The sequence below is a fragment of the Ursus maritimus genome, unplaced genomic scaffold (genome assembly GCF_017311325.1).
Source record: "Ursus maritimus isolate PB19 unplaced genomic scaffold, ASM1731132v1 scaffold_16, whole genome shotgun sequence".
NCBI classification, from domain to species: Eukaryota; Metazoa; Chordata; class Mammalia; order Carnivora; family Ursidae; genus Ursus; species Ursus maritimus.
The window spans coordinates 24,437,642-24,454,396 of NW_024424008.1; the positions used below are offsets into that span (position 1 = coordinate 24,437,642).

At 37.1% G+C, this 16,755-nt stretch overlaps 1 protein-coding gene across 1 annotated transcript in view; it reads right to left on the minus strand.

Moving 5' to 3' along the window:
• CNTN5 (contactin 5) overlaps positions 1–16,755 on the minus strand; it is a gene marked incomplete at its 5' end in the record, with an annotated part of 603,858 nt that overhangs the window by 13,514 nt on the left and 573,589 nt on the right. The window contains 2 exons of the mRNA XM_008688424.2: positions 5,511–5,623; positions 6,415–6,601. Coding sequence (XP_008686646.2) covers positions 5,511–5,623; positions 6,415–6,601 — 300 coding nt within the window. The remainder of the gene's footprint in view (positions 1–5,510; positions 5,624–6,414; positions 6,602–16,755) is intronic.

Consider the following 16,755-nt stretch of genomic DNA (forward strand, 5'->3'; position numbering starts at 1 on the left):
ACCAAGTGGGATTCATCTCTGGGATGCAAGGGTGGTTCAACATTCGCAAATCGATCAGTATGATAGATCATATCAACAAGAAAAGAGTCAAGAACCATATGATCCTCTCAATTGATGCAGAACAAGCATTTGACAAAATACAGCATCCTTTCCTGATTAAAACCCTTCAGAGTGTAGGGATAGAGGGTACATTCCTCAATCTCATAAAAACCATCTATGAAAAGCCTACAGCAAATATCATTCTCAACGGGGAAAAGCTGAAAGCCTTTCCCTTAAAATCACCAACAAGACAAGGATGCCCACTCTTGCCATTATTATTTAACATAGTACTAGCAGTCCTTGCAACAGCAATCAGAAAACAAAAAGGGATAAAAAGTATCCAAATTGGCAAAGAAGAAGTCAAAATGTCTCTCTTCACAGAGGACATGATACTCTATATGGAAAACCCAAAAGACTCCACCCTCAAACTACTAGAATTTATAGAGCAATTCAGTAATGTGGCGGGATACAAAATCAATGCTCTGAAATCAGTTGCATTTCTATACACGAAAAATGAGACTGAAGAACGAGAAATTAGGAAATCCATTACATTTACAATAGCACCAAAAATCATATGTTATCTCAGAATTAACTTAACCAGAGATGTAAATGATCTATATTCTAGAAACTACAAATCACTCTTGAAAGATATTGAAGAAGACACAAAAAGATGGAAAAATACCATGCTCATGCCCCGAATCTCCAAGGAACTGTTGAAAAGGAAAAACAAAGCTGGGGGCATCACAATGCCGGATTTCGAGCTGTACTACAAAGCTGTGATCACAAAGACAGCATGGTACTGGCACAAAAACAGACACATAGACCAATGGAACAGAATAGAGAGCCCAGAAATGGACCCTCGGCTCTTTGGGCAACTAATATTTGATAAAGCAGGAAAAAACATCCGGTGGGAAAAAGACAGTCTCTTCAATAAATGGTGCTGGGAAAATTGGACAGCTACATGCAAGAGAATGAAACTTGACCACTATCTCACACCATACACAAAGATAAACGCCAAATGGATGAAAGACCTCAATGTGAGACAGGAATCCATCAAAATTCTAGAGGAGAACATAGGCAGCAACCTCTACGACATCGGCCAAAGCAACCTTTTTCATGACACATCCCCAAAGGCAAGAGAAACAAAAGATAAAATGAATTTATGGGACTTCATCAAGATTAAAAGCTTCTGCACAGCCAAGGAAACAGTCAAAAAAACTAAGAGGCAGCCCACGGAATGGGAGAATATATTTGCAAATGGCACTACAGATAAAAGACTGGTATCCAAGATCTACAAAGAACTTCTCAAACTCAATACACTAGAAACAAATAATCAAATCAAAAAATGGGCAGAAGATATGAACAGACACTTTTCCAATGAAGACATACAAATGGCTAACAGACACATGAAAAAATGTTCAAAATCATTAGCCATCAGGGAAATTCAAATCCAAACCACATTGAGATACCACCTTATGCCAGTTAGAATGGTAAAAATTGACAAGGCAAGAAACAACAAATGTTGGAGAGGATGTGGAGAAAGGCGATCCCTCTTACATTGTTGGTGGGAATGCAAGTTGGTACAGCCACTTTGGAAAACAGTGTGAAGTTCCCTTAAAAAGTTAAAAATTGAGCTGCGCTATGATCCAGCAATTGTACTACCGGTTATTTACCCCAATGATACAGACGTAGTGAAAAGAAGGGCCATATGCACCTCAATGTTCATAGCAGCATTGTCCACAATAGCTAAATTGTGGAAGGAGCTGAGATGCCCTTCAACAGATGACTGGATTAAGAAGTTGTGGTCCATATATACAATGGAATATTACTCAACCATCAAAAGAACGATTTCTCAGCATTTGCTGCAACATGGACGGGACTGGAGGAAATAATGCTAAGCGAAATAATTCAAGCAGAGAAAGACAATTATCATATGGTTTCACTCATTTATGGAACATAGGAAAGAGGAAGATTGGTAGGAGAAGAAAACGAAGAATGAAGGGGGGGTAAAAAGAAGGGGGAATGAACCATTAGAGACTATGGACTCTGGGAAATAAACTGAGGGCTTCAGAGGGGCGGGGTGGGGTGGGAGAATGGGATAGGCTGATGATGGGTATTAAGGAGGGCATGTATTGCATGGTGCACTGGGTATTATACACAAGTAATGAATCATGGAACTTTACATCAAAAACTAGGGATGTACTGTATGGTGACTAACATAATAAAAAATTATTATTATAAAAACAACAAATTAAAGAAGTGGACGAAATGGGGGGGAAAAAGGTGAAATACACAGTCCTTGCATTTTAAACCTCAGGCATTGACTTCAAGTTTCCCAGCCTCAAACGTACATACCATGCACATTGCTAGTGATCTCTTTTACTTATAATAAAATAAAGTAACTTGGCAAAGACAACGAATAAAAATAAATTTACTTCTCTTTTTGATATTACAATTAATTTTGGAAGCTTTCTTTTACCCTTTTTTTTTTTTAAAGATTGTATTTATTTATTTGACAGAGATAGAGACAGCTAGTGAGAGAGGGAACACAAGCAGGGAGAGTGGGAGAGGAAGAAGCAGGCTCCCAGAGGAGGAGCCTGATGTGGGGCTCGATCCCATAACGCCGGGATCACGCCCTGAGCCCAAGGCAGACGCTTAACCGCTGTGCCACCCAGGCGCCCCCTCTTTTACCCTTTTAAGCAGGAAATCCTCTACCTCAAATTGCTTTGTGGATAGAGAAATAGTGTGCTGACTTGCATCTACATCTGTTAAACTTTTGTGGCTGCTGTGTGCTATTGTGCTTAAGACGCGGCCCACTATTACACTATTATTCTTAGTCTAGTGGCTAGGTCACTCTTGGTCTGGCAGTAATCTGGGGAGATGTAGTAGAAATCAAAGAGGTTTTTTTTTCCTCTGAGTTTCATGCTTAGCCTTGGCCACTCCATACTTGGGTGAATCTCCATCCAAACGGTATAGCTCTTTAGCTGTAGTGCATATTCTTGCTTAGGCTGAAGGAGTTTTCCTCAAAATCATGCTCAGAAAAGGGGGTTATAAGCTTGTGTTTTCTGGGTTACATCCTTGTACTTTAAATTTGCAGCTATTGTTTCTAATCACATTCCTGGCCCCTTGCGCCTGTGTTAGGAGGAGCTTTCATCCTTAGCCACCTGCTCTGAGAAAAACAGACCTTTCCAGGAGAATCCAGGCTCCGTGTTAAGCTGTGGTCATTAGCCTAAAGTCCTTTTTCCCTCTTGGGGCACTTTGTGACATTTCTGCCAATAGGTATCTCATTGGGGATTATCCTGTCTGTCAGAAGTTCTAATAAGAGTTAGTCGCAATAGAACAGGCTTTGAGGCCTCACTCCATTTGGTTATCAGCAGACTCCTTTCTTAGGAATGAGCTTTTTCTTCTCAAGGACATTAGCAAGTATAACAATTTAAAGGAAATAAAAGAAAAAAATCATCTATCAATGTGTACCTATTTGTCAATAAATTATACAACTAAGATGGAACATGGTAGTGATTTTTCCCCCCACAAGAAGGTATTCCAAGGTAACTTCTGCTATCTTCATTTAGACAGAACTGGCAGGCAACTTCCAAAAATCAGTTCCTTTTGTTAAATTTCACCTAACCAGGTATTCTCCTCCCAAAACAAATAGAATAAATAGTATTTTATTTTTAAGTGAGCACCTTCTATATGCTAACAGCTATATGTTATTTTACATAAATTATCTTATTTAATCCATAAAACAATCCTGTATGATAGATATTATTTTATTGTTATTTTTGCCATTTTGGAGTTAAGAAAATGAGACTCAGAGAAATTAAACAACTTGATCAGAGTTACACAACTAGGATTTGAATGAAAGTCTGACTCAGAAGCCAGTGTTCTTTTCCCACTACACCTAACAAATGGGAAGACCATGCTGGAAAAACACACATCTGATAATATATACTTATGAGTAATTGCATAATATACTTCTAGCTGGGTTAAATTAATTAATTTATTCATCCATTCTAGAAACATTGGGATTAAAGTAATGAGAAAGAATTTCTGCCTTCAATCACATATAGTCTGGTTGGGGAAACAGCCACATATAAAGAGGAAGAATAGTGACAGAGATAGATGGGGTAATGGTGAGCAAAAGAATGATTACATTGCCTGGGAACCCTATGCCCAACCTCACATATACTTCAGTTGTTATTATCTGAGAGGTGCCTTACACTGACTGGTTCTGTCAGGTGGCCATATACTTTCATGTAGCTCTTCCTTGTTTTCTACTTTGCCTCTCCAGTTTGGGAGTTTGGTTGTCATAGTTCTAATGATATTAGATTGGTTCTTGGAAGGTATATCACCATTTCAGGCCATACTGTTACCTCTAATTATTGAAGGTATATTTGCCTTAGAAGAAAAGCTGTAAGGACATGGTTATTTGGGTAAGGGTATAGAAGGAAGAGGATAAATGGAAGGGTATAAAAAATGGCTCACCTACCCTTCCCCAAAAGATCAAATTCAGTATCTCTGAGGATTAAAACAGATTTCAGTGTGTATGTTTGAGTAATAAGGGTGTCTGCTATTCCATACTAATTATAGTCTGTAAGAATAATATAATTTGTGACTTAAAATATGATTAATGGGAATTATTTACCTTACAATAAATTTCATTTATAACTTCTTAAGTATTTAGCTTCAGAATTTTAGCAATTTATATATAAAATACCGTGTTACCATTTCTGATCATTGAAAAGCCACATAAATGATGATTTTCAGTCTAAACATTATTAAAATGTTTAAAATTTCTGATATAAATAATTTCAATGTATGGTTCTGTATGGAGTTTAAGACAATAATAGAAACTGATGAAAAAAGAATTTGAAATTCAACCAAATCAATACATAGAAAACATATATTTTAAAATTAGAGACAAAGTTGTTTTTCAAAAACAAATCAGTGTTTTCATATTTCCAGATCTCTTGCTGGCTCATTTAAGGATGACTGTATGTGAAATGCTGTGTCTATTTTGGAGCTTGCTGTCTCTCCATGGACTCTTTCTTAACCCAGTGTGCTTGCCCTAGCATTCATTCTTTTTTTTTTTTTTTTTTGCTAAATCTTTCCACCCAAATTAAATCATCCAGTCTTTGTCATTTGCCAGAAAAGTTTGTCTTCTGAGAGAAATTGCTAGGACTCTGTGCTTAAGTTATGCTGGTCCTGATACTGCTTCATGGAGCCATCATCATCCTGTATTCAAATTGTTGCTGCTTTCTCTACTCATTCCCTTTCTATGCCTTGCACAGTTAAACCTGATTTTGACTGCCTTGGCTTACCTATTGTAGGGAGACTTTCTTCTAAGTTATAGGTAGAAAATGATTGGGAAAAATAGATATGCGAATGGCCTTTTATGCCTTATAATCATACATCGTCATACTAATTTTTAAGACGAGTGTCTATAAAAGAGAGTGAAGAAACATACTGACCTTATAGCCCATGACTTCAGATTCATTGGCTAATGGTCTGACTGGTTCCCAGCCCAGAGAAAGCTGAGAGCCTTGCTGTTCCCACCTGAGATTGCTGGGTGCTTGACTAGGGGCTGCAAAATAAAAAGTGAAAGTGAAATAAATCAAGCAAAGAAAGACAATTATCATATGGTTTCACTCATTTATGGAACATAAGAAATAGCAGGAAGATCGTTAGGAGAAGGAATGGAAGAATGAAGGGGGGATAAACAGAAGGGAGAATGAACCATGAGAGACTATGGACTCTGGGAAACAAACTGAGGGCTTCAGAGGGGAGGGGGGTGGGGACTGGGATAGGCTGGTGATGGGTATTAAGGAGGGAACATATTGTATGGTGCACTGGGTGTTATATGCAAATAATGAATCATGGAACACTACATCAAAAACTAAGGATATACTGTATGGTGACTAACATAACATAATAAAAAATTATTATTATAAAAAAAGGTGAACTGACAAGGAGTCTTAAGTACATTTCTTCACTTAAATCTTTGTATTTCAATCTTTTCTTGTGTTTAGTATTTGGCTGGCACCATAGGCTTCTTTCCAGCTGGAGTCAGATAAGGAGGGTTTTTGCTCCAGAGTGTCATTTTAATAGCTACTCTACTGAGCTTTTGAACCAGAATCCTTTTATCTTCTGTCTGTGTCAAAATCACTTGGCCGTGTTTCACAGGAAGATAACCTTTATCTACTGTGAATGCAAAATTTTCTGAGCTAGTTTCAGAATTCAGATCTAAGTATTCAAGCAAGACTATGAATCAAAACTCCCCTTCAACTCTCCTTATTTGTACCTTACAGGGCTTTCAGAAATGTTAAAAGATGTTTCCCTTTTGTCTGAAACAAACAAAAAGCCCAGGTCACTTACGGGATTTCTTGGTGGTTGCACTCACTTCACTGCTAGGTGGCCCATATCCAGCTCCATTATAAGCCCTCACTGTGAAGTGATACAAAGTATTTCCTTCTAATCCTGTCAGAATGACAGAGGATTCATTCCCTCTAGTTTTGACTGTTTCTGCTGCATCTTCTTGTTCCATGTCTTTCCGATAACCAACCTGTCAACAAAGTATTAAATGACAAATTAATTTTGAAGTTTCTTCTATGCTTGTGATTGGTTTTCCTAAAGCCCCAAGAAATCACTCTTGTATCATCCAATTATCAGGTACTGCTAATGAGGCAAAATCAGTCTTAGACACTGCCTGATTTACATCTGTGTGCATTTTAGCAGTACTCAGCAGAGCAATGAAAGGTGCTACCTTCTAGTCTGGTAGCATGAGTTGCTTGGAAAGAGCCCCAAACACATCCTGACATTAAGGAAGAATCATTCAAAGAAATTGAAGAAGTGCTCTTCTCTCGTAGGTTATCAGAAACTTATACTTTTCAAAGCCATAAGGCTTTGAATGAATTTTTTGAGAAAGAGACATAAACAATATTTCCTTCTGGGCCCCACATAAAGGTGAGTCATATAAGCTGTATGGGTTTAATAGAGAAGAGGTGATAGAGAACATTCACGATACTTGGGAGTGGTTTAAATGTAGACATATCATATTGCTAGGATATGGGAGGGAGGCAGAAAGGAACTTTTCTGTCAAAACACAATTTATGCTTTGAGATGATCTTTCCTGGTTATGAGCTCATGGTGACTGCTCTCATACCGAACTTGAACCCTTTGTGAGTTTAAGTAACTCTCTTTGTATACCTAAAGCTTAACATTATCTCAGACATCAGAATGTAACCATATTTAAATGGATAAAAGAGTAATTTTTATTCCTCTACTTACTTACTCTAGTAAAAGTAATGGAACAGCAGTACCCCCACCCCCACCATTAATTACGGTGGTGAAAGGAGTGGATCACTGCACCCATTTCATCCTCATTCAAGTTCTTTGTCTACTGTAGAGGCTAGGAAGCCAAACACCACATATTCCAGAGGCTTTCAGCAAAGGTTGCTGCTATACACTGTGGGCAGTGAGGGTTTTTTTTTTTTTTTATTGTTGTTGTTGTTGTTTTTGTTATTTGAAATATGATGGCTCATGCCTAAGACTGCCATTTCTAGCTATAGCCATAGGAAGTCATTATGGGCTCTTGTCTCTCAGGAAAAAAACATTTAAGTCACCACATCAAATTAAAAGGTCTATATCAGCCCAAGTGCTGGCTGAAGGCAAAAGAAAGAAAAAATAGGTAGAGGAGGAAGGAAATTATAAATTTGTAACTGCAAATTTATGAAATGAAATCTATAATAGCTATACTTTCTTCCAGGTCCTGTTTCATGTATACATATTAATGACTTGGGCTCCTTCCTTTCTTCTGATATTTTATATAGTGTTGTAGGTAGGTAAATTTCTAATGTAGTTCATTGGAGAAAGAATAAACTTTCACCCTGAGATGGACAGATTTACTGATGGAACTTTCCTTGGCTTTCCTGCTTAGGGAAATGTCAGTACATTTTCATTTGTAAAAGTGATATTTGCACCATATCAGTATGGAACACAGTTGTTGCTTATTGTTGCTGTTGAGTGAGAAAATGATGTGTATGTATGTTGAGTAACCAAAGGGATATGGTACATTAGTGTTCAACATCCATTTCACTCTCATTCCAGTTATCTCCCTGTACTGAAGAAGATGGAGAGCTAAATATCTTATCTCTAAGGCTCTTGCAATTAGGACTCAATGTGTTTTAGCTTCAGCCAGTCAGATGAATATGCCTGAGATTTAAAAGTAAAAGTGAGATGGAGATTGAACTTCTTCTGCATTTCTGCTGGTAAGGACATTAATGGAGTCATTATTTTTCCTTCCCTCCCTGCCCCGCAAGGCGGCTTTAATAAGTGACTCATTGTCTAACCATTAGCTTTATGAGAATCAAGAATCAGGGCACAGCGCATCCATTTTGTTGGTGCAAATCATAGTTCACGTGGTGGAATTCTGGAACTGGCAACAATAGTGGAGGTCTCCAGATCACAGCAGCTTCCTGAATGTGGCACCATCCTGATTGTAGTGGCTTCTTTCACCATGGCAATGGAGTATGCTTCTGGGCCTGGTGGCTTAGAAGACATATTCCTTTGTGTTGATCCTATACTTTGACTTTAAGAGTCATTCTTGATCTTTCAAGTCACCCTGAAGTCTATTGATTTAAGTCCATAATTTTATAAAACATTTAATAACTATAATACTTCTTACTTAAACTATTTAGAGTAATTTAGTTCTTTGCAACTAAACCCTATCTGATACATGTACACAGATCTCATATATCTTTGTATATATCTATCTCTTTATTTTCTTTAAAGCCTAAAAAGATAGTCACATTCCTATTTCTCATCCCTGTCTCTTCACAGATTTGAACTGGTATACAGCTGAGTGACTGAACTTCCAAAATCCATTTGATTAAGCTGTAATCCTCTAAAATCCTAACTTTTTTATGATGATGGACTCATTATTCCCAATTCTGAGAACCAGCTTATCTTGCTTCATCTTTGAGAATATTTTAAGTGAATAAATCTAAGTTATTTTCAAACTACAAAATTGGCTGAGCTGCCATTAGATGAACAAATCCATCTTTCCTTTCCAGTGATATATCTGATTCCCACTTGTCTGTTTTAATTTTCTTTAATTGGTTATATTATTTCAAATTAATTAAGTGCATGTATTTGTGGGAAACAAGTATGTTTAAATTCAATAAATTTTGATACAGATTTCACTATAAATTTTGATTTCTAAATATTGAATGTTTAATGTTCTGATTAATCACCATAAAATTAAACATCCTAGTGAAAGATAAAATGTTTCTTAAGTAACTGATTATGAAAACAACAACAACAAATTCCAACTGAAACTTACACAGTGTATTCTAAAGTATGCCTTAGGTAAAAAATGTTCTTGTTGAAAAAAAAAAAACAACTTTAACTGAGGGTACTCATTTAAAATAAAGCATATCAGAGGTGGGTGAGTGGGGGTGACAGGTGAAATATGTGAAGGAAATTAAGAGTATACTTATTATGACGAGCACTGGGTAATGACATATAGAATTGTTGAATCACTATATTGTACACCTAAAACTAATGTAACAATGTATGCTAACTATACTGGAATTAAAATAAAAAGCTTTAATTTAAAAAAGCAATAAAATAATAAAACCTGCAGAGAAATCTAAAAAAAAAAAAAAAAAAGATACACATTCTCTTTCTGGCATGTTGAAAAAAAAAAAAAGAACAGGAGTTACTTTCACAGTGAAATGATAATTATTTGCCCCACACTTTTTTTGTTTTTTTTTTTGTTTGATGGGAGGAAGGGTAAAACAAAAACAAAACTATTTTATCAACTTCAGATAATAGTTTTCTGTCTGTGTATCTCTTATATTTTCATGACATATATTTAATACAATGATGTACCTATAATTGCATGTCCTGCTTTATTCTCTAACATTAGAGTTACACATAAATATTTTCTCATTTTTCAAAGTAATATTCTATCATATGTCTGTGTACCAAATATTATTTAACCAGTGTCCTATTTGTGGAATATTCGAGTAGCTTCCAACTGCTGCTTTTTTAATTAAAATGTTGCCATGAATATCTTCATCTGTATTGTTTTCTACATATTGAATTAATTCCCCAGGATAGAATCCCACACAGGAGATTACAGGGTCTAAATTTATGAAAACTGTTATGCTTTTTGATACAAAAAAAATATCACACTGGTTTTTAAATAGTTTGTACAAATTTTCATTTCCAAAAAAAAGTTTATGAATCTAAGATATACCATACTATTGAAAGCTCTAGGTGGATCATGGGTTTGGAGCCAGAAGGCCTATATTTGAAACTTACTTTTTTTTTTTTTAACTATAAGCTATATATAATGGAACAAGTTACTTAACCACTGAATTTCTATATCTTTGTTTATAAAACAGACAAAATACTACTTTACCTCAATTTGATGAATCATTTTTAAATAGCTCCCCTATTGTCACTAAACTACTTGAACTATTTTTTCTTTTTTTTTTTTTTTTTTTTTTTTTTAAGATTTTATTTATTTATTCGACAGAGATAGAGACAGCCAGCGAGAGAGGGAACACAAGCAGGGGGAGTGGGAGAGGAAGAAGCAGGCTCATAGCGGAGGAGCCTGATGTGGGACTCGATCCCGGAACGCCGGGATCACGCCCTGAGCCGAAGGCAGGCGCTTAACCGCTGTGCCACCCAGGCGCCCCTGAACTATTTTTTCTTGATGCTTTTTAAGTTTTTAAATTTTTTTATTATGTTAGTCACCATACAGTACATTATTAGTTTTTGATGTAGTGTTCCATGATTCATTGTTTGCACATAACATCTGGTGCTCCATGCAATACGTGCCTTCCTTGATACCCATCACCAGGCTAACCCATTCCCCACCCACCTCCCATCTGAAACCCTCAGTTTGTTTCCTGGAGTCCATAGTCCCTCATGGTTTGTCTCCCCCTCTGATTTCCCCCCTTCGTTATTCTCTTCCTTCTCCTAATGTCCTCCCTGCTATTTCTTATGTTCCACCTATACGTGAAACCATATGAAAATTGTCTTTCTCTGTTTCACTTATTTCTCTTAGCATAATCCCCTCCTGTTCCACCCATGTAGATGCAAATGGTGGGTATTCATTCTTTCTGATGGCTAAGTAATATTCCATTCTGTATATGGACCACATCTTCTTTATCCATTCGTCTGTTGAAGGGCATCTCAGCTCCTTCCACAGTTTGGCTATTGTGGACATTGCTGCTATGAGCACTGGGGTACATGTGACCCTTCTTTTCACTACATCTATGTCTTTGGGGTCAATATTCAGTAGTGTAATTGCTGGGTCTTCGGGTAACTCTATTTTTAATTTTTTGGAAAAACTCCATACTGTTTCCCAGCATGGCTGTACCAGTATGCATTCCCACCAATAGAGTAAGAGGGCCCCCCTTTCTCTGCATCTTCACCAACATTTATTATTTTCTGTCTTGTTAATTTTTGCCATTCTAACTGATATGAGGTAGTATCTCATTGTGGATTTGATTTGTATTTCCCTGATAGCTAGTGATGTTGAGCATTTTTTCATGTGTCTATTAGCCATTTGAATGTCTTTTTTTGGAGAAATGTCTGTTCATATCTTCTGCCCATTTTTTGACTGGGTTATTAGTTTTTTGAGTGTTGAGTTTGAGAAGTTCTTTATAGATCTTGGATATCAGCCCTTTATCTGTAATGTTATTTTCAAATATCTTCTCCCATTCTATGGATTGCCTCTTTGTTTTATTGACTGTTTCCCTTGCTGTGCAGAAGCTTTTTATCTTGATGAAGTCCCAAAACTTCATTTTTGCTTTTGTTTCCCTTGCCTTGGGAGACGTGTCTTGAAAGAAGTTGCTGTTGTCAATGTCGAAGTGGTTACTGCCTATGTTCTCCTCTAGGATTTTAATGGATTCCTGTCTCACATTGAGGTCTTTCATCCATTTGGAGTTTATCCTTGTGTATGATGTAAAGGAATGGTCCAGTTTCATTCTTCTATATGTAGCTGTCCAATTTCCCAGCACCATTTATTGAAGAGACTGTCTTTTTTCCATTGGATATTGTTTCCTGCTTTGTCAAAGATTAGTTGATCATAGAGTTGAAGGTCCATTTCTGGAGTCTCTATTCTGTTCCATTGGTCTATGTGCCTGTTTTCGTCCAGTACAATGCTGTCTTGGTGACCACAGCTTTGTAGTATACCTTGAAGTCAGGTAGTATGATGCACCAGCTTCATATTTTTTCAACATTTTTTTCATTTTTCAATGTTTTATTTTTCAACATTTTTTCATTTTTCAACATTCAACAACAAAAGTTTTTCTTTTTCAACATTTCCTTGATGATTCAAGGTCTTTTCTGGTTCCACACCAATTTTATGATTCTTTGTTCCAGTTCTTTCAAAAAGGCCAATGGTATTTTAATAGGGATGGCATTGAAGGTGTAAATTGCTCTGGGCAGAATAGACATTTTAACGATGTTTATTCTTCTAAACCATGAGCATGGAATAATTTTCCAACTTTTTGTGTCCTCCTCAATTTCTTTCATAAGTGTTCTGTAGTTTCTACAGTATAGATCCTTTACCTCTTTAGTTATGTTTATTTCTAAGTATCTTATGGTTTTTGGTGCTATTGTAAATGGAATCGATTCCTTAACTTCTCTTTCTACAGTCACATTGTTAGTGTATAGAAAAGCAACTGATTTCTGTGCATTGATTTTGTATCTTGCCACATTACCGAATTGCTGTATGAGTTCTAGGAATTTGGGGATGGAATTTTTTGGGTTTCCACATAAAGTATCATGTCATCTGAGAAGAGGGAGAGTTTGACTTCTTTGCCAATTTGGATGCCTTTTATTTCTTATTGTTGTCTAATGGCTGAGGCTAGGACTTCTAGCACTATGTTGAACAACAGTGGTGAGAGTGAGTATCCCTGTTATGTTCCTAATCTTAAGGGAAAACCTCTCAGCTTTTCCCCATTGAGAATGATATTCGCTGTGGGCTTTTCATACATGGTTTTTATGATATTGAGGAATGTTCCCTCTATCTCTATACTCTGAAGAGTTTTAATCAGGAATGGATGTTGTATTTTGTCAAATGCTTTTTCTGCATCAATTGAGAGGATCATATGGTTCTTGTCTTTTATTGATGTTTTCTACCACGTTGATTGATTTGTGAATGTTGAACCATCCTTGCATCCCAGGCATAAAACTCACTTGGTCATGTGAGTAATCCTTTTAGTGTACTGTTGGATCCTATTAGCTAGGATCTTGTTGAGTATTTTAGCATCCATATTCATCAGGGATATCGGTCTGTAATTCTCCTTTTTGATGGGGTCTTTGCCTGGTTTTGGGATCAGGGTAATGCCAGTCTCACAGGATGAGTTTGGAAGTTTTCCTTCTGTTTCTATTTTTTGGAACAGCTTCAGGAAAATAGGTATTATTTCTTCTTTAAATGTTTGGTAGAATTCCCCTGGCAGCCATCTGGCCCTGGATTTTTGTTTTTCAGGAGGTTTTTGATTATTGCTTCAATTTCATTACTGGTAATTAGTCTATTCAGATTGTCTATTTCTTTCTGTTTCAGTCTTGGTAGTTTGTAAGTTTCCAGGAAGGCATCCGTTTCTTCCAGGTTGCTTAATTTATTGGCATATAGTTGCTGGTAATAATTTCTAATAATTGTTTCTATTTCCTTGGTGTTAGTCATGATCTCTCCCCTTTCATTCATGATTTTATTAATTTGGGTCCTTTTCTTTCTCTCTCTCTCTCTCTCTCTCTCTTTTTGGATACGTCTGGCCAGTGGTTTATCAATTTTATTAATTCTTTCAAAGAACAAGTTTCTAGCTTTGTTGATCTGTTCTACTGTTTTTCTGGTTTCTATTTCATTGATCTCTTTTCTAATCTTTATTATTTCTCTTCTCCTGTTTGGTTTAAGCTTTATTTGCTGTTCTTTCTCCAGCTCCTTTAGGTGTTGGGTTAGCATGTGCATTTGGGATTTTTCTAATTTTCTGAGAGAGGCTTGGATGGCAATGTATTTCCCCCTTAGGACCACCTTTGTAGTATCCCATAGGTTTTTGACCGATGTGTTTTCATTCTTTTTGGTTTCCATGAATTGTTTAAGCTCTTCTTTAATTTCCTGGTTGACCCATTCATTTGTTAGCAGGATGTTCTTTGACTTCCCAGTGTTTGAATGCCTTCCAAATTTTTTCTTGTGATTGAGTACTAGTTTCAAGGTATTATGGTCTGATATCATGTAGGGAATAATCTCCAGCTTTTGCTTTGGCTGAGACCTGATTTGTGACCCAGTATGTGGTCTATTTTGGAGAAAGTTCCATGTACATTCAAGAAGAATGAGTATTCTGTTGTTTTAGGGTGGAATGTTCTGTATATATCTACCAAGTCCATCTGGTCCAATGTGTCATTCAAAGTTCTAGTTTCTTTGTTGATCTTCTGTTTAGATGATCTGTCCAGTGCTGAGAGTGGAGTGTTAAAATCTCCTACTATTGGGGCGCCTGGGTAGCGCAGTCATTAAGCGTCTGCCTTCGGCTCAGGGCATGATCCCAGCATTCCGGGATTGAGTCCCACATCAGGCTCCTCCGCTGGGAGCCTGCTTCTTCTTCTCCCACTCCCCTGCTGTGTTCCCTCTCTCGCTGGCTGTTTCCCTGTCACATAAATAAATTAAATCTTTAAAAAAATCTCCTACTATTAATGTATTATTGTCAATCTGATTCTTTGTTTTGGTTAACAGCTGGCTTATGTAGTTGGCTGCTCCCATGTTGGGGGCATAGATATTTACAACTGTTAGATTTTCTTGTTGGATAGACCCCTTAAGAATAATATAGTGTCCCTCTGGATCTGTTATTACAGTCTTTGGTTTAATTTCTAATTTGTCTGATATAAGAATTGCTAGCCCAGCTTTCTTTTGAGGTCCATTGGCATGAAAAATGGTGCTCCATCCCCTCACTTTCAGTCTGGAGGTGACTTTAGGTTCAAAATGAGTCTCTTATAGATAACATATGGATGGTTCCTGTCTTTGTATCCAATCTGCAACCCTGTGCCATCTCATAGGAGCATTTAGACCATTCACATTGAGGGTTACTACTGAAAGATATGTGTTTATTGCTATCCTATTGTCTGTATAGTCCCTGCTTTGATGGATTGTTTCTGTAAGTTTCTGGTCTATTTTATTCTTGGGGTGCTTCTTCTTTTATAGAATCCCCCTTATTATTTCTTGCAGGACTGGCTTGGTGGTCACATATTCTTTCAGTTTCTGCTGGTCCTGGAAGCTCTTTATCTTTCCATCTGTTCTGAATGACAGCCTTGACAGATAAAGCATTCTTGGCTGCATGTTCTTCTCATGTAGTAACCTGACTATGTCTTGCCAGCCCTTTCTGGCTTGCCAGGTCTCCTGGACAGGTCTGACATTATCCTGATGTTCCTCCCTCTGTACATAAGGAATCTCTTCCCCCTAACTGCCCTTAGGATGGCTTTCTTGGTTCTAAGATTTGTGAGTTTTACTGTTACATTCTGAGGTGTTGGTCTGCTCTCATTGATCTTGGGAGGGGTCCTCTGTGCCTCTAGGACACGATTGCTTGTTTCATTCCCCAGATTAGGGAAGTCTCAGCTACAATTTGCTCAAATATATCTTCTAGACCTCTCTTTCTCTCCAGCCTCTCAGGGATCCCAATGATTCTGACATTGGAACATTTCATGGTGTCGTTGATTTCTCTAAGTCTGTTTTCATGGATTTTAAGCTGTTTATTTCAGGCCTCCTCCTGTTCCTTCCTTTCTATTAGTTTATCTTCTAGATCACTAATACACTTTTCTGTCTCATTTACCCTAGCTGTTAGAGTACCTAGTGTAGACTGCATCTCATTCATAACATTTTTACATTCAGCCTGATTAGCTCTCATTCTGCCATTGGGGATTCTATGTTTCCTTTAATGGTTTTCTCAAGTCTAGCTATCGTCTTCATAATTGTTATGCTGAAGTCTATTTCTGAGATCTTGGTTATATCCATATCCATTAGGTCTACAGGAGAGGCCATTGTCTCTGGTTCTTTTCTTTGTTGGGAGTTCCTCCTCCTAGTCATTCTGTTGAGGGGTGGTTGAGGGAATGACAGAGTCAAAAATATCAACCACAATCCAGGCAAGGTGTACCCTGGGAAAGTTTGGAGCAATCAGAAGCCACCACCAAAAAAACCCAGCCAAAATGAACCCCAAGAATAAGATTTATAAAGTTAAAAAAATGGGGGGGGTGAGGGGAAGCAGGGCTATAATCTCTCAATGTGGGTGAGGTAGGTATTTCAGTTCTCTCTGGGTGTATTTTGTTCTCTCTTTTAGAGAACACTACTTCCCAGAGTTACAGGGAAATTAAAACTGGTATAAATACAAAGGTAGCATTGGATAGGGAAAAAAGGACTACATTGAAGCTTATGTCTATGTATATAAAAAATGAAAAAGAAGGAAAAAAGGTATAGGTGTGAAAAAGTACAAGTTAAAAAGTCACTATGGAATATGTTGTATTAAACATCTAGTTGAAATGATAAGTATGTCAAAAAAAAGAGATAAGAAACATGAGAATGAATTTAAAAAAAAGTTGTATCTAAGAAATACACAGGTCATGAGGCAACACCAGGAGCTCAATATACTATTTTCCCCTGGTGTTGAGGTTTTACAGTTTTATGGGGACCCTGGGGTTGTCTTCCTGTTCTCCCAG